The 18,453-nt window shown below is 34.3% G+C and overlaps 1 protein-coding gene and 1 pseudogene across 4 annotated transcripts in view; both read right to left on the bottom strand.

Moving 5' to 3' along the window:
* ROCK1 (Rho associated coiled-coil containing protein kinase 1) overlaps window positions 1-18,453 on the bottom strand; it is a 145,878-nt gene that overhangs the window by 41,794 nt on the left and 85,631 nt on the right. For 3 of the 4 annotated variants that reach the window (XM_055323997.1, XM_055323998.1, XM_055324000.1), the window contains 6 exons: window positions 18,045-18,105; window positions 14,285-14,373; window positions 11,991-12,039; window positions 5,090-5,225; window positions 3,717-3,808; window positions 3,352-3,598 (listed from right to left, as the gene is read on the bottom strand). In XM_055323997.1, the coding sequence (XP_055179972.1) occupies window positions 3,352-3,598; window positions 3,717-3,808; window positions 5,090-5,225; window positions 11,991-12,039; window positions 14,285-14,373; window positions 18,045-18,105 (674 nt within the window). The remainder of the gene's footprint in view (window positions 1-3,351; window positions 3,599-3,716; window positions 3,809-5,089; window positions 5,226-11,990; window positions 12,040-14,284; window positions 14,374-18,044; window positions 18,106-18,453) is intronic. The other variant, XM_055323999.1, reaches the window with a different exon arrangement.
* LOC129508827 (ribosome biogenesis protein BRX1 homolog) lies at window positions 6,141-7,190 on the bottom strand (annotated as a pseudogene).

Below are 18,453 nucleotides of genomic sequence, written 5' to 3'. Positions count from 1 at the left end.
ATTTTCCTAACTTCACCAATATCTAAAAATCAGATTCAGTTAAAACCACTATTGATGAACATATGGATGATGTTTTCTTCCTTAAAAGTAAAAGCACTTCAAAGCGCAGTCATATCCAGAAGATCACAGACTTAATTTTAAAATTGGAATAATAAGTAAGAGTCACCTATTCTAATCTTTTTGGTTTATAGATACAGAAGGCAGATGAAATGACTTTCACATAGGTAATAAGCTTTACATAAAACAGCCTAAAGGGGTGCCTTCCTGGGTGGTGCAGTCAGTTGAACATCCAATTCTTGGTTTCCACGGGGGTCATGGTCTCAGGGTCTTAGGACCCAGACTGCCTTGGGCTCTGTGATCAGCACAGAGTCTGCTTGGGACTCTCTCACTGTCACTCCCCCTACACGGTTTCTCTCTCAAACAAATAAATAAATCTTAAAAAAAAAAAAAAAGCCTAGAGAAGCAATGTAAGAAGTCAAATATGCAGCTTTTAAAGTATATAGGAGGTTACTTTCTTGATTATATTCAGATCTATTTTAAGCGTACTCCCTGAGAAAGAAGATTGCACAACACTCCTCAGCTAAAAACCAACGGGAGATCTTAATTTCTGTTTCCATAGTCACAAAAACTGACCCTAACCTCTCTCCACAGTATTATAGCTAATCATCAAGCCCCATGAGGCCCTAAACTATGTTCCCATCCTGTGACTAAGGTTAAAAGGACTACCCCTCCCCCAACTTTCCCCTGAGAGATCTGGCAACTTCCCTGTATATCTGTTTTGATTAGGTAGTATGGATGCTGTTGCTAATAGGAATAGAAAACAGAAAAATACGTGAGAAGCTGGCAAAGGAAGGCATCTTTTTGAAAACAAATTATTTGTATTACCATTACCAAAACTGTTCCTTCACTATTAGTTACATTCAATCGTTTTCCTTTTAGATTCATAAAGACTGCTGATATCTGTAGTTCAAACCTTCCCACGTACCTAATTCTTTATTTGTAATGGGATTCTACTATTTCTGTAATTGAGTTTCTATTTCTGCCAACAATATACAAAGAATTCCCAGGTTTTAATAGTGATAATCTTTTCTCTGGATTAGTACTACTTTGAGCAAGGCTTTTGTGAATTAGGCATGTTTTAAAATTAAGTTTTCAGTAATCCAGCTGTAAAATTGGAAATACCACATTACTGACCTCATAAGGGTGCCTGTCAGAGTGAAGAAATTACAACATGATAGAAAACAGGCATTATTCTGGAAGAGAAAAAAACCACTTCCAGTTTCACCAAGGTCATTTTCTTTCTTTCTTTTCTCTGAGAGAGAGTGTGCATACATGAGGGGAAGGAGCAGAAATAGAGAATCTCAAGCAGGCTCCAGGCCAGTGCAGAGCCCAACACAGGACTTAATCTGATGACCCTGAAACTGTAACGTGAGTGAAAATCAAGAGTTAGAGGCTGGGATCCCTGGGTGGCGCAGCGGTTTAGCGCCTGCCTTTGGCCCAGGGCGCGATCCTGGAGACCCGGGATTGAATCCCACGTCAGGCTCCCGGTACATGGAGCCTGCTTCTCCCTCTGCCTGTGTCTCTGCCTCTCTCTCTCTCTCTGTGTGTGTGTGACTATCATAAATAAATAAAAATTAAAAAAAAAAAAAAAAAAAAAAAAGAGTTAGAGGCTTAACTGACTGAGTCATGCAGGTGCCCAAGATCATTTTCTTTGAACAGTATGATCAAAAATATATTACTTTACACTTAAAAATGATTAATATGGTAAATATTTTTAGTCACAATTAAAAATAAGCCTTTAAAAACTATCTTCCAGTGATAAACAAAATTTGGTATACACACACAATGGAATATTATTCATCCTTAAAAAGGAAGAAAAATTCATTTCTTTTTTAAATTTGGATTTTTTAAACTGAAGTATAATTATAGTGTTACAATAGTGGCAGGTATACAATACAATGATTCTACAACACTATACATTACTAATGTGCTCATTGGTTAAGTGTGCTTTTAATCCCCTCACCTACATTACCCATCTCTTCCTGGCAACCATCAGTTTGTTCTCTGTATTTAAGTGCCCATTTTTTGTCTCTTTTTTGTCTTTTCGTTTGTTTCTTAAATCCCACACATGAATGTAATCATATGGTATTTGTCTTTCTCTGACTGACTTACTTCAATTAGTGTTATACTCTCTAGGTCTATTCATCTTGTCCCGAATAGCAAGATCCCATTCTTTTTTATGGCTGAGTCATTATTCCTGTGTGTGTGTGTGTGTGCGTGTGTGTGTACATACACCATTCATCTATGGAGGGTCACTTGGGTTAGTTACTTCCATACTTTGGCTAGTCTAAATGTTGCAATAAATATAGGGGCACATACATCTGTTTCAAATTAGTGTTTTTATATTCTATGGGTAAATACCCAGTTGTAAAATTATTGGATCATATAGTAATTTTATTTTTTTCTTCTTCTTTTTAAGATTTATTTATTTTAGAGAGAGAGCGAGTGAGCAAGCACAGGGGAGGGGGATGGGCAATGGGAGGGGGAAGGATAGAGGAATGGAGAAAGAGAATCCCAAGAAGACTCCCTGCTAAGTGACTCAGGGCTCGGTCCTATGAGTCTGAGATCATGACCTGAGCCAAAATCAAGAGGCAGATGCTTAACTGGCTGAGCACCCAGGTGCCCCTAGTAATTCTCTGTTTAATTTTTTGAGGAACCTCCATAATGTTTTCCACAGTGGCTGCACCAATTTGCATTCCCACCAAAGGTGGGAGGTGCAGGAGGAATCCTTTATCTCCACATCTAAAAAAGAAGAAAATTCTGATACCTGCTACAACATGGATGAATCTTGAAGACGTTATGCTAAGAGGAATAACACAGATACAAAAGGATAAATATTGGGACGCCTTGGTGGCTCAGTGGTTGAGCGTCTGGCTGCCTTTGGCCCAGGGCGTGATCTCGGGATCAGGGATGGAGTCCCACATCTGGCTCCTTGTGGAGAGCCTGCTTCTCACTCTGCCTATGTCTTTCTCTCTCTCTGTCTCTCATGAATAAATAAATAAAATCTTTAAAAAAAGGATAAATATTGTGTGAATCTTTTTTATGAGACAGTCAAATTAATAGAGTAGAATGGTGGTTACAAGGGGCTGGAAGGAATGGAGAATGGGAGTTTTTATTTAGTAGGTATAGTTTTAATGTGGGATGATAAAAAAAGTTCTGGACATGGATAATGATGGTTACACAAAAATGTGATTGGACTTTATGCCATTAAACTGTACACTTAAAAATGGCTAAAACAGTAAATTTTATGTTATATATATATTTTACTCACAATAACAAAAAAAATATTACCTTGAAGGTCTCCAATCATCTCAGAATCATGACCTCTGTCTCTTCGTTCAGCTTCTAATACAGCCTGCAGCTGGTAATAGTCCTTGTCCATCTGTGTCTTGGAATTCTCTAAAATTCTGTTTCTCTCTTGCAATTCTCTGTTCAGAGACTCTAGCTGACTAACTGACTTACTCATTTCTGTGTGGCTCTTCCTTAATCTTACAGCTGTGTCTGATTCTGTCCTAAGTAAGTCATTGGCTTCTTCTAGCTATTTAAAAAAATAATAATAAAAAATAAATTAAAGAGCAAGAAAACAGGTTTTTGGCCAAAATGCAAACTTATTTTAATAAATCATAGTTAAAGAAAATCTTATTCCAAAAACTTACCTGTTTTTGTAATTGTGCAAGTTTCTCATTAGCAAGCTGTGAATTCTGACTTACTTTTTTTAAGTCTTCCAACTGATCCTTTAATGTAGAAACTAGAAAATGAAAGAAGAATGTAGAAATTAGAAAGTTATAATAGAGAAAACATATAAATCTCTTTTAAAAAATGAAATTTAGTCTTAGACCGCAGTCAGCTATATTAGGTCCACTCCCAAAGCCAAATTTCATCATGGAAGTACATACATTTAAATTCAACAAAAAGTACAGCATTATTTTATAATACAGAATATAAAAGGTTTCCAGTGTTGTAATATTTCAAATCCCTTTATTCCCTTAATAAGGTGAAAACGCTATAAAGCCAGTTTTATTAGCAGTATTTATTTTGAGTAGCACAAATCTTTGCATAGTTCAATATGTGAAAAATGGGTCAAAATTCAAAAGGTACCAAATGGTCTGTGGTATAGAATAAGCCTTCCTTTCGCTAGGGTCTGTGAGTCTCTCTGGGTCTCCTCTCCAAGCAACAATTATAACTTAATTCTTATATAACCTTCCTAAGATAGTGTATACCCAATACATAAAAACACAAATATTAATAGATAAATGTTTTCACCAGCACATTTATATACACATACACATCCTTAAGCATATCTAGACAAGCACCCTTGTTTTAAACAATTTGTACTTTTGGGGATCCCTGGGTGGCTCAATGGATTAGCTCCTGCCTTTGGCCCAGGGCGTGATTCTAGAGTCCCGGGATTGGGTCCCACATCAGGCTCCCTGCATGGAGCCTGCTTCTCCCTCTACCTGTGTCTCTGCCTGTCTCTTTCTCTGTGTCTCTCATGAATAAATAAATAAAATCTTAAAAAAGAAAACAAAACACAACAATTTGTAGTTTTATTTCACTTAAAGATTCATCTTAAACATAATGCTACAAATATCTTGTTTTTTAACAGTGAGCATGTGCACAAGTGCATACATAAAATAAATTCCTAGAAATGAAATCACTAGATCAAAGGGTATAGAAAGCTATTTTAAATGTATTTCTAACACTAGTATTAAAACACATGAAATTTTAGTTAATAGTTCTCAAATGGTTGCCTGTAAGATAGAAGTACCTAGAGAGCTTATAGAAAATACCAAGGCCCAGGCCACATGTCTAGATCATTAAAATTAGAATTTCCGGGCCTTAGGCATTAGTAGTCTCTAAAGCTTCCCAAGAGATTTCAATATGCACACAGGGATGAAAATCACTTTTGTAGCTAAAGCATTACTACTGACTTCATAGACCCTAAATTTAAGACAACTTCATGACAAAAACCTCAAGGATAGTGTTAAGACAGAAATTCCAGTGCTCTTCAAAAGTAGTAACAATTTACCTTCGTTTTCTACATTCCTTCTCTTCTCATTTTCCTGTTCTGCTTTTCTCTGGTACTCATTAATTCTATGCTGTAGCAACATTTTCTCCTTCTCAATCTGAGACACTGTAGATTCTAGGTTTCTTCTTTGATTTCCCTGAAAACATAATGATATAAGTTACCGTTGTAATTAAACTCTTCATGTATTTAGAGGAATACTGTGTTCTTTTTTATATATATATATTTTAGAAATTAATTTTTATTACAAAATTTTTCAAATTCTAAGCAAAACAGTCAAAACACCCAAAATGAACACCTAAATATTCATTTCAGTTTCAAACAGTCTTCAAAATATTGCCATTCATTCATCCATTCTCCCTGTCCCTTTTTACTGCTGAAACGTCTTAAAGCAAATCCCAGACTTTTGTCATCTCACTCATACATACTTTATATTGTCTTTTAAAAAAAATTGGTCGTTTTACTTATATCATTACAATGCCATTGCTATATAATACTCAGTCCGGGAATACTGTGTTCTTTAAAAATAAAACACACAGAAACTTAGGATGGATTTTTTTGTTTCAAAATCAGAAAGTACCTGCTAATGACAATTTCTAAGAATAGAATTAGCATGCCTTATAAGAAGATAGAATCCCCTTATTCAAACTAGATATGGAAAATTTTCAGATTTTTAAATCCATGAATATAAAAAACCCTATGAATCTTATTAGAGAGCTGCTTTATTAGTTTAAGATGACCAGATTGCATATTACCAATATTTTGGTTTATTTATAATCCTAAATTAAATATATAAATATGAAAGATAATTATTACACATTTGACAATTAAATGGTATAAACTCAAATGGTACCAAATGCTAGTGTGTGTAGTAAGTTCACTAGTCCCTGTGTCTCCCCGCCCTTTTTTTGAAGCCACGAATTTTAATTTGGTTTTTCTCTGTCTTAAATACCACACTAATGAGATGTAAGGTAGTCCTGGATAATAAAAAAAGTATTTACACACTGAATACAAAATAAATATAAAATTACTAAGAAGTTAGTTATCCACTGATTCATTTTGCATTGCCACTCTTCATCTTCTGTTTCATTTTTCTTTGCCTTTTGAAAATCCCTTTCTTTCTTGCCTTCAAATCCCCTTTCGGCTCTGGTTTTACCCACTGTATTTCTATTGGTTTTTCCTCAGCTGGTATAACAAAAACATCTGCAGTGGGATCATGTGGAAGAATAGTCTTTGGTCCTTTCTTTTTCATTTTCTGTGCATCTTTCACTTGTTGCTTCTCTTTGTATTTTGCAGCTGTGATGGATCTTATGACACACCGATGCATGTTTGGTGACTGGTAGTGAGGATTTTCATATAAAGTTGGTCCTCCAAAACTTCCCTGGAAAATCTTTATGAGATTTAAGACAAAACGAGGTCCTATTTCTACAAGAGCAGCATCTTCTTCTATGATCTGAGAGTTCCAAAACCATACCCTATTATCCAAAATGGTGAAAGTAAACACGTGGTCCACAAATGGTTGGCTTTTGGGATGATACCATGATGTACTAAAGATCTGAATTAAGAGTTCTTTTAATAAAGCATAATGTGGTAATTCATCAAAAGCAGGGTCAAATGACAAAAGGGGCCAAGAACCTTTCAGTTTCCAGTCATCTTTAGCTCAGCTAGGGTATCAATGTTTTGAACAAGGAATTTAGCAGATGGTCCATGAGGTGAATTTGAAAGCCACATATAGAGATCCTGTTTTTTCTTAGCTTCAAAATAGATACATTTATTGCAGTTTTTCGTTTCACAAACCTCATTAATGACAATGTCTTTATGATCCATTTTTGTATCTGCTTTAGAATGAGGCATCAACATTCTCAAATCTTGCATTAAATGCCTTCTTCTGAATTTTATTCCTCTGGAAGAAAAGATGAGAATCTGTTCCATTTTTCTACTTGCCCTTGCAAACGGGGCCTGGGATATGGACTTTCTCCTTTTCCTCCGCCTCTTCTGCCATGTTGCGCAGCTTAGCTGGCTGCTTGGAATCTTTTTCATTCCTTCTTGGTTTTTTCGCCTGAACCGCCAAGCCTCCACAAAGCTTCCTCTTGGTCGCCGCCATCTTGCCTGGTTGCCCCGTGTCTCCCTTAATCCTCTTCTTGTCTCAACAACCTACCTTTTCTAAAATGTTCTGTGTATCTCCCTACTAATGCATATTAAAAAATAATGAAGGAAATACTTAGAGAATGAAATCACACGGGAGGGGAGAGTTAAAGAAAAAAAATACCCAACCAAATCTTCACAACTTAAAAATTTATATTGTTTCTGAGTTATCACTTCCCACATACCTTGCTTTTGATGCTTCATTTTTATCTTTAAGATTCCACACTAGGAAAATCTCCTATATAGTATTTTTCTGGGCTTTCCCATCACTAAGCGGAACTCTTGTTTTAAATAAGATGCTGTTATATTCAGTAAAACCTACAGAGATCATCCAAGATCTTTCCAATTCTAAGATTTTATCATTCTAACTTTAATTTTTTCATTTTTAAAATTGGAATAATTATACATTTCAGGAGACTGCAAAGACAGTACTAAGAGATTTCATGTTTTTTTCCACTCAGTTTCCCCTATTAGATACATTTTTATGTAACAATAGTACAGTAACAAAATCAGAAAATTGATATTGCTAGGTGTATGTAGTAATGTTATTTTATCTCATGGGTAGATTTACATAACCACCACCACCACATTCAAGATACAGAACTGTGGGCAGCCCGGGTGGCTCAGTGGTTTAGCACCACCTTAAGCCCAGGGCATGATCCTGGGGACCCGGGATCAAGTCCCACGTGGGGACCCCTGTATGGAGTCTGCTTCTCCCTCTGCCTGTGTCTCTGCCTCTGTCTCTCTGTGTCTCTCATGAATAAATAAAATCTTAAAAAAAAATACAGAACTCTTCCATCAGCACAAGGATCACCTTCCAGCCAGCCACTACTTATAGCTGCACACATCACCCTTCTCCCACCACCCATATCCCTGGCAACAAATGATATGTCCTTCATCTGTATAATTTTGTCATTTTTGGAAAACATATAAATGGAATAACACAGCATGCCTTTTAGGATTGGCTTTTAACACTCAATATAATGCCGATGAGATCCATCCAAGTTGTGTGTTATCAATAGTTCATGCCTTTTTGTTGCAGAGTAGTATTAACTCCATGGTATAGATGTATCAAACTTGGTTCAACCATTCACCTATTGTAGGACATTTTGATTATTTCTAGTTTTTGGCTCTTACAAATAAGGCTACTGTGAACAGTAGTATATAGGTTTTTTGAAGATATAAGTTTTCATTTTTTTCTGGGATAAATGCCCAATAGTACAATTACTGGGTCACCTGCATGCTTAATATTTCAGGAAACTGCCAAAATCTTTTCCAGACTGTACAATTTTACATTCCCATCTATAATGTATAAGTGACCCAGTTTCCCTATATTCTTGCCAGTTTTGGTACTGATGCTATTTTTTATTCTACTTGCTCTAATGATTATAAAGTGATATCTCATTGTGGTTTTAATTTGCATTTCCCTCATGGTTAATGATGTCGATCATCTTTTCAGTGCTTGTTATCCACTCTGAAGAACGGTACATGTCCTCTGCAGTTTTCACATAGGATTATTTACTTACTGATGAGCTTTAGAGTTCTTTAAATAATCTAAATAGAGTCCTTTGTGAGATATATACTTTGCAAATAATTTTTTTCCAGTCTGTATTTTGTCATTTCATCAGCATCTTTCACAGAACAAACACTGTTAATTCTGAAAAAATCTAATTTGTTGTATTATTTTCCTTATGTGCATCATGTTTGTATGTCATGTCTAAGAACTTTTCAAAACCCAAGCTGTTAAGTATCAAAAATTTTCATAAATGAAGGGTACTGATCTATGGTTTTCTTTGTAGTACTCTCTCGGTTAGATTTGGTTATCTGGATAATTCTAGTCTTATAAAACTCAGTGGGAAGTGTTCTCTTCTTTTATATAAACTGGAAGAGATAGTGTAGATTAGTATGAATTCGCCTTAAAACGCTTGGTAACACTCTAGTAAAACCACCTGGTCCTGGAGATTACTTTTTGGGAAGTTTTAATTTTTTTAAAAGATTTATTTATTCGAGAAAAAGAAAGTAGGCATGCGTGCGTGCGAGTGCAGGGGAGAGGCAGGAGAGAATCTTCAAGCAGACTCCCTCCCCATTGAGGACAGAGTCCCATGTGGGGGTTCAATTCCATGACCCATGAGATCATAACCTGAATTGAAACGAAGAGTCAGATGCTTAACTGAACTACCCAGGCACCGCTATTTTGGGGAAACTTGTAAATATGCATTCATTTTAATAGTTATATAGGACTATTCAAATAATCTAATTTCACATTGTGTGAATTGTGGTAGTTCCTACTTTTGGAAGAACTTGTCCATTTCACCTAAATTTCACATTTACATGTTAAGGGTTGTTTGTGGTATTCCTTTATGATCCTTTTGATTATCTATAGGGATTTTAGTGATATGCCTGCCCTGTTTTATTCTTGATACTGAACATTTGTGTCCTCTTTTTTATCAATTTTGCTAGAGGTCTGTCAATTTTCTAAACACCTGGCTTTTTGTTTTCATTGATTTTCTTCTATTGCTTTTGTTTTCAATTCCATTGATCTCTGCTTTTATCTTTATTTTCCCTTCCCCCTTCTTGCTTTGGGTTTATATTGCTCTTCTGAGTTCTTGAGGTAGGAGCTTAGATGATTGATTTGAGATTTTTCATCTTTTTTTTTTTATAATGTGTGTCTTTAATGTATAAATTTCCCTTAGAGCCACTATGTCAGCTGCATCCCACAAATTTTTATGTTTTACTTTCACTGTTCAAGTTTTTTTTTTAAAGATTAAGAACCACAACTTATTTTATTATTGAGGTATAGTCGACACACAAGGTTATGTTAGTTTTAGGTAAATAACACAGCAATTCAACAGTTCCTTACATTGCTAAAGGCTCACCATGTACTCCAATATCCAACAGCATACATTTTATCTTCAGGACTTATTTATTTTATAACTGAAGTTTGTACCTCTTAATCCTTTTCACTTACTTCACCTATATCCCCGCAACCATTAGTTTGTTCTCTGTATTTAAGAGCCCATTTTTTTGTTTGTTTTGTAGATTCCATATATAACTGAAATTATATAGTATCTGTGTTTCTCTGTCTGCCTTATTTAAAACCTTCTGGGACTATGTATGTTGCTGCAAATGGCAAGATTTCATTCTTTTTTATATGCCATAACTCTTTAACATAACTTTGAGAGGGTGCCTGGGTAGCTCAGTCTGCTTCTCTCCCTCTCCCTCTGACTCTCCCCCTGCTCATACTTTCCCTCTCAAATTAACAAATAAACCTTAAAAAAACCCATAACTTTATGAAACATAATTAACATTCCAACATATTCTTTTAGTCCCCTTAAGACTTCTCTTTGACCTATGGATTATTTAGAACTCTGTTGTTTAGTTTCCATATATTTGCAGATTTGCCCAATATCTGTTAGTCATTCTAGTTTGATGACATTTTGGTCAGAGAACACACTCTATGTTTTTAATTTTTTTCTTTTTGGTAGAAGTTTGCTCAGGATATAGTCTGTGTTGGTATGTATTACTTGAGTGCTTAAGAAAAATGTTTATTTTGCTAGGTTTTTTTTGTGTTGAAGGTTTTAGAATTGTTAAACAGATCTTGTTGGTTGATGGTGTGATTGGGTTCCGTTTGCTGATTTTCTGTCTATAGAGTGATATTGAAGTTTCTAACAATAATTGTGGATTTCTCTATCTTTTCAGTTTTATCAGCTTTTACTTCACATATTTTGTAACTCTGCTACTTGGTAGATACAAATTTATGAATGCTATGTCTTCTTACTGGATTGATCTTAACTTAAAATCTAGCATACCAGAATTTCATCTATGTTTTAGAAATGAAATATCCAAAGCTGAGGATTTGCAAGATGGATTTCTTATATACTTAGAGCTAAATAAATATTGCTAAGTACACAATGACCAACGGCAAGCTGGTGAACTATTATATATATTTGTATTACATGGGTATGTATGTAAATGTATGTATTATATGTGTATGCATATCAAAAGCTACAAATGAAAAAAACAAAAAACCACTGACAAATACTATTCCTTAAGGGAAGAGAATTTTAAGACAGAACAAAAACCACTAGAAAGATTAAATGTAAAAAAAAAAAAAAAACAAAGAAAAAAGAAACAAAGGAAGTATTCAATAAGGCTATAGAAAGTATGTTTCTTTTTAGGCTACTCTTCATACACACAGTAGAAAGATATTATAAGCTTGATCAAAATGAAGACGATGTACTATATATTTGCAAATAAACATCTGAATCATAAATGTTTCCCTGATAATAAAAGCCTCCTGCTAGGTGACCACGGAAAACATGAGTAATTCTAAAATCAATCATTTCCCATTTGATTACATAAAATTATGTTAATGTCAGTCCTTTAAAAAAGACTTTTTTTTTACAATTTAATATATTCCTCTTCCCTCTTTGTCTCTTTCTGCTGTAGTTCCAGATCTCATTTGATTCTCTAGCTTCTCACTTTTCAAATGTTAAGAACCAGTGAAATAAAATTTATGTACTAATATTTCAACATGGTTTTAGAATAAAAGGATATACACAAAGGAAACTAAAGTATAATCTAATCTGTATCACTTAAACCTGCAGGTCCTAAGGGAGGCTTTCATTATAGATCTTTGACTCTGTTCTGTATTTTAGTCTATAAAAAGTTCAAATGCAATTTTCTTAGAAAACAAAACAATCTAAAAGACGAAAAAATTCTCAAAAAGGAAAACTTCTGATTAGAAAACAAAAAGTACCTCTTCATCCAATTCTTTCATTATCTTGTCTAGTTTTATGTTTGAAGTTCTGCAAAAACAAAAGCAATATAGATTAGAAATAGGTTTATTTTTTTATTGCCCAGTGGGGGAATACCACAATCCTTACTCTTCCATCTAACTAAGATGTCTTTACATTTTTTTGCTATGGATTCCTTTAGCAGTCTGGTGAAGCTTGTGACCTTTTCCCAGAATAATAGATTTTAGAGAATAAAATAAAATATAGGATTTAAAAAAGCCAACAATATATTAAAATTCAGTCTTAAATTTTAAAATGTATGGGGGCACCTAGATGGCTCAGTCAGTTAAGCATTCAACTTTTGATTTTAGCTCAGGCCATGACCTCAGCGTCACGAGATCAAGCCCTCTGTCGGGTTTCACACTGGGCATGGAGTCTGCTTAAGATTCCCTCTTCCACACCCTGACCCCCGGTGCTTGTGTGCTCTCTTTCTCCTTAAAATACATAAATGTATGTTTCAGTAATATGTGTGCTTCTTTATTAATACATTAAATCACAAGATCTAGTGGCAGTAATTTCAAAGTGGTGATGAGCACAAATGATAGAGATAATTATAATATATGAAAATATTTATGGAATCTATTAGTAAAAAAATCACAGCTACTGCTAATACAGATTACTGCTTTTGTTCATAGTGGAAGGAATTGCTCAATTTTAGTTATAAGTTATGGAAAATACTCACTTATTCTCATCCAAATTTAAGAATCTTGAATTCTATCTATGGACCTTTTGCGGGGAGGTCCATTATCACCAGGAGATCCAGGTTAAGATCCCTGAACTCCTTCATGTAATACTCACTAATAAACAAAAGTTAGCCTTTATACAACATTAAATAATGAAAGGTAAGGTGGCATATATAATTTAGTAAATGTACCACATAACAACCTAGTCAAAAAGTTGAGATAAATTAAAAGTGTATTATCTCCATTACAATTTGTTTTCTTTGGCTCTGAACATAACCCTAAGCTTCAAATCTGTATGTGCAATGTTTCACATGGATGCTTCATCAAATACCTCACTCGATACAAAAATGTTATTCCCTCTTCTCTACATCCTTACCCATAATACCAATTTGTTTTTATTGTAGGTGTCCCCAAGAGAGAACACAACCTAGGAATCATCCTTGACTCATCATCCTCCCTCATTCCCATTTAGCTGAATAAATGTCAAGTGCTGCCAGCTTAACCAGAGAGTTCTTTTTAAAAAGCAAATTTGATCAGTTTTTTAAAATTTAGTTTAATAACTTTCAATGTTTTTCCATCATCTTTAGGATAAATTCCAAATTCCTTAGCTTGTCAGAACCAAAGTTCTCTATGATCTACTTGTTTGTCAACCTTCCCACCCCCATCTTAGGCTGCCCTTCTTCTCCAACACTTTCCTATCATTATAGGCCTTTTGGGCCATTCCTATTTCGTCCTCAAATTGATCCCCTCCACTACCACTATCACTAGTTTAATTTTGCATGAAGAAACAACATATTTATTTCCATTTCCTTCCCTTATTTCCATATTTTATACTTAGAAATTCTTTCCAAATCCTGGGATCAGTTAATTATTTGCTTTATATGTATTTTTCTGAAAAAAGTTTGTACTACATATTTATGTATTTAACCTAACAGGAATGGTATGCAATGAGAATTTTACCTATTTCTTCTTTGGCTCAATCAAAAAATTGCCAGTTTTCCTAATTCCATTTGTTGAATACTAAATCTCTGTGTTACCTCTGTATTTCATTTATTCAATACCACTCACAAAAATATAAATGTATATAAAGTTATTGTTTGTAGTTAATAAGTAACTCAACATCATGCCAGGTTACTTCAAATGATCTTGATCATTAGATATTTCACAAATACAGATTCTTATTAGATTTAACAATTTTAATATTTAATAACATTTACATTTTAGAAAACACCTTATTTAATGTAAACTAAATTGCATTTTCAGTCAGCTAATTAAAATGGCAGAGAAAAGTAATCAATCAGCCATTAAGCGAATCAGCACTATAGTTTTTTAATAAAGACCACCAGGGGCAAATGCACTTTAAATATTCTGAGGATAATATGTCTATAATTAATGCCTACATAAATACTACTTTCCAGTTCTAGCCAAGACATTCTTTATTGTATATAAGCAGCAACCTCTGTATCTCCACCTCATTTCCAATTTCTTTTCAAGTGTTTTATAGATGGCAAGTTTTAAAATAAGTATGTGCTATACAACTTTAAATGTTAAAAACACATAAAATATATTCTCACCTGCATTTCTGTTCCATTTCATCTTTTAATTGCATTTCATTATGCAGCTGTTCTTCGAGCTTATAAATTGTTTTTTGCAAATTTTCCTGCTTTAATTAAAAACAAAACAAAACTCATCCTACTAAGAATATTCATATAGAACTTAAAAATAACAAGTTTGTGTTACCATTCTAAACTTGTTCAAGAAGGAGTTATTTGGTTCAATCTTAACCTTTTCCTTTCTATCTGAAACTACTATTAACTTAGTAACATTTTTTCAACACCTAGAAATATGTCAGGCACTGTGGTAGGCAATAGTAACATAAAAAATTAAGATTTGGTCCCTGTGCTCATGAAGCTAAGAATTAAACAGAGGAGTATAGAGAATAAGAGGGTGAAAAGAACCTACAATAACCCCAAAACATACACACAACTATTACAGTATAATGTGGTGATGGATAAAGTTATATAGGAGGTATTCTGAAGGACGGAAGGGGTCACATCTAATTCTGTCAAGAAAATGTAATGTTTGAGATCAGACCTACAAGATGAAGATATTTACTAAATGGAGAAGGTAGTAGAAAAAGGCATTTTAGCCAGAATGAATGAGTCCAAAAGTAGAGAAGCAGAAGTAAATACATTTTGGAAAAGGGAAGAAATCAAGTACAGGCAGAGAACAGAATATAATATAATGAATTTCATAAAATCTGAAAAGGTGAGTGAGACCACGTTTCTTGTATGCAAAAAACAGTAAGCAGTTAGATACTTCATTCAACCCATAAGCATTTCAAAAAGGGAAACAACATAGTATTGGGATTTTAGAAATATCGCTTCATTAACAATAAGGTTAACAGAGTAGAGGGCAGAAAAAATCTAATCAAAGTAACCAATTAATAGGCTTTTGAGATAGTTCAGGCAAAGGAGTATATAAGTTTGATGTGAGGCAGAGGCTACAGGAATTAAGAGGAGGAAATGGATAACTGTTGTCAGTCAGAAGGTAGAATTTAGAACCTAACAACTGATTAGAAATAAGAAAAGAGATGAAACAGTGCAGCACGGGGAATATAGTCAATAATATTATAATAACAATGTATGGTGACAGTTGGTAACTGCACTTATAGTGAGCATCGAGTAATACATTGAATTGTCAAGTCATTATGTTGTATACCTGAAATAATTAATGTATCATTATATGTCAACTATACTTCAATACAATTTTTTTAAAGATCAGATAAGAAAAGAGGGGAAAAAAGGAAGAGAGGAACAATACCATACAATAAAATAGAGAACACAATAAGAACTGCTGGGGGAGGTGGTAAAGAGAAGGTAACTATGAGCTTAGCTCTGCCCTAGGCTGAGGTGCTGAAAGAAGCACAGAAGAGAAATCTAGTCAGAGGAGAGATGCAAGGTCTGGAGCTCAGAGAAGCAAGCTGCACATACGTCAGATTACTCATAGAAAATGAGCAGACAGCCAAGATCAGAATTATCTTGAGAAACACTTAACAACTAAAGGAGAAGAAGGGAAGAAGGGGAGAGAAGATGAGGAAGGGGAAAGAGATTTTGCCTTGCAAAGGAGACTGAAAATAAAATCTAAAGTGATGGGAAGAAAAACAAGGAAATAATGGGAACATGAAAGAGTTATAAAAGTTCCAAGGAAGAGGGATTAATCAGTGTTATTTGTAGCAAAAAAAAAAAAAATAAGATAGGAATGAAAATTATTCATTTTGTTTGGAAATTGCAAAGCTGTTCATTAACATCTCTGCTGGAGACTTGACTTTCCTATTTATCTCTATGTTAACAGAAAGAGTAGGGACATCAAAGTACTCTACTTCCCCTGTGATCTTACCAGAGCAAAATATAAAAGGTAGCAGCAGCAGCCAGTGACAGAAACTTCTGACAATCACCACTGAACAAGATCAGCCCAAAGAAAACATGACTCCACTACATATTTTTTAAAGTCCTATGTACTTCTAATCCTACAGATAAGTAAGACAATGAGAACTGGGTTATTGCAGCTCCTATTGTCATCTTCCCTAGGTTAAAGGTTCTTCAAAGATTTCTGAGCCCCTGCTATATAACTTGGCACATAGATAGCTCTAAGGAGATGAGAATTTGAAAGAGATGATCAAAACAGCTAACGAGTCCTCACACAGTCCACTATCTTTTCCCCACTCTCCCTTCAAATTGCATGTTCTCTTAATTTAAGAGTAAATGTGTCAAGAAAGAGAAGAATTACATCAGCTTTTAAAAAATGATTGCTACCTACTCCCCTCCCCCTAATATGTAGGCTACAGTACAAAGAGTTCAAAAAATGCTCCAAGGATGGACAAATAATTATTCTAATATTTTCTTTAAGTAATAAGCTCTATGCCCAACATGGGGCTTGAATTCAAAACCCCAAGACTGAAAGTCTCATGCTCTACCAATTGAGCCAGCCAAGCACCCCAATTGTGTCTAATATTTCTAGGAAAAGCCATGGTCAACTGAAAAAGACCTTCTCAAATCAAAGTAAGATTTTTTTAAACTTCTGTCTCATGAACATGAGCTATACAGACAATAGAAAGGACTCCTGTCTCTAATATTTACTTACAACAATAATTTTCAGTGGACAAATTAGATAATGCTGACTGTACTGGTTATTCTTCCATTTGCTCCCTCTCTTTTAGAGCCATGAAATCCATCCTCTGCCCTACTTTATGTTGCAATCTACAGACTGCATTACCTGAGTTCTATTGCCTGTGATTTTAGGGTTAGTTATACCATATGGGAGACACCAGCAGGAAATTAGAAAGTGGGAGAAAGAAAGTATTCATTCTCCCCACCCTTTTATTGCCGTACTGTGGCAATGTTCTATATTCTATCTTCCTCTTTGATGAGGACAGCTTTTCTGAGCTGTGGTAACAATACTTGTCTCTCCTTGTCCCTCAGACTGGGGACAAGAGCTTTCCCCCATGTTGTTAATCATTGCACCCTTTATTTATTGCTCCCCTTGACCCTGCTCATAGCAAGGTAAATAGCCCTTTAGGTAAACTCTCTTAATAAATGAACAAAATATGGTATATTCATACAATAGAATACATTCAGTCTTAAAAAGGAATCAAATTCTGATATATGTTACAACATGAAGAAACCCTAAGGATATTAAGGCTCAGTGAAATAAGCCAATCACAAAAAGTCAAATTGTATGATTCCATTTACATGAGGTACTTAGAATAATCCAATTCGTAGAGACAGAAGAAGTAGGATAGTAACTCAGGACTACAGAGAGTGGAATAAAGAGTTTAATGTATACAAAACTTTAGTCTGGGATGAAGAAAAAGTTCTGGAGACAGATGGTGGTCGTTACATAACAATGTGAAGAATATTAATTCCACTGAACTGTACACTTAAAAATAGCTAAAATGGTAAATTTTATGTTATGTATGTTTTATCACATACACACAAAACTTTAGTTAAGCCTTTTGAATGTGTTATTTGTTTTCCTGTCAAGATCCTTACTGGTAAATTGATTTATCATAAACTCATAATTCCAAAGATTAGGAAGACTGCCACTGACAATATATGTAGCAATTTATAGTTTACTAATTATCTCAACATAAAATATCCCATTTGATACTCAGGCAAGATATCAAGTTGGAAGAAGACAATAGGTAAAAAGTGCTATCAAAATTTAAGTCCACTACCACACATTCAGAAGTAACATATATTTATTTACTATCACATATACAAAATAAACCATTTACAAAACAACTTTTTAAAAAAATAATAAGAGAATACCTACCAAGCTTTTATCCACATTGGGGCTACTTCGGTTATCATTAGGATTTGCTGAAGATAAGTATCTGAGAGGAAGTTTTAAAAGTAAAAAAACCAAAAAACTCTTCAGTATTTAATAACAACCATATATACTACGTGTCTTTTTTATGTTCAGTATTGTACTTTGCTATGCTTTTGAAAAATTGAATACAAGATCATAATTTTTTATTTTAGAAACAGTATAAAAGTGATATATATGTTAAATAAAACCCCCATTTAGGTCAGAAGTGGCACTCTATAATCATATACCTTACTATTCCTGCAGCAAACATATGAATATTCATACCAAGTAGGATAAATAAAAACCACTAATAGTCTCAAATTAGTTCAGATTAGGTTTTTGGCCATGAGAGCAGATTATGGCAGCTTTTGTC

The sequence above is a fragment of the Nyctereutes procyonoides genome, unplaced genomic scaffold, assembly GCF_905146905.1.
Source record: "Nyctereutes procyonoides isolate TBG_1078 unplaced genomic scaffold, NYPRO_anot_genome, whole genome shotgun sequence".
Taxonomy (NCBI): Eukaryota; Metazoa; Chordata; class Mammalia; order Carnivora; family Canidae; genus Nyctereutes; species Nyctereutes procyonoides.
Note: the sequence above shows the minus strand (reverse complement) of the source record. Positions and strands in the feature narration are given on the sequence as shown.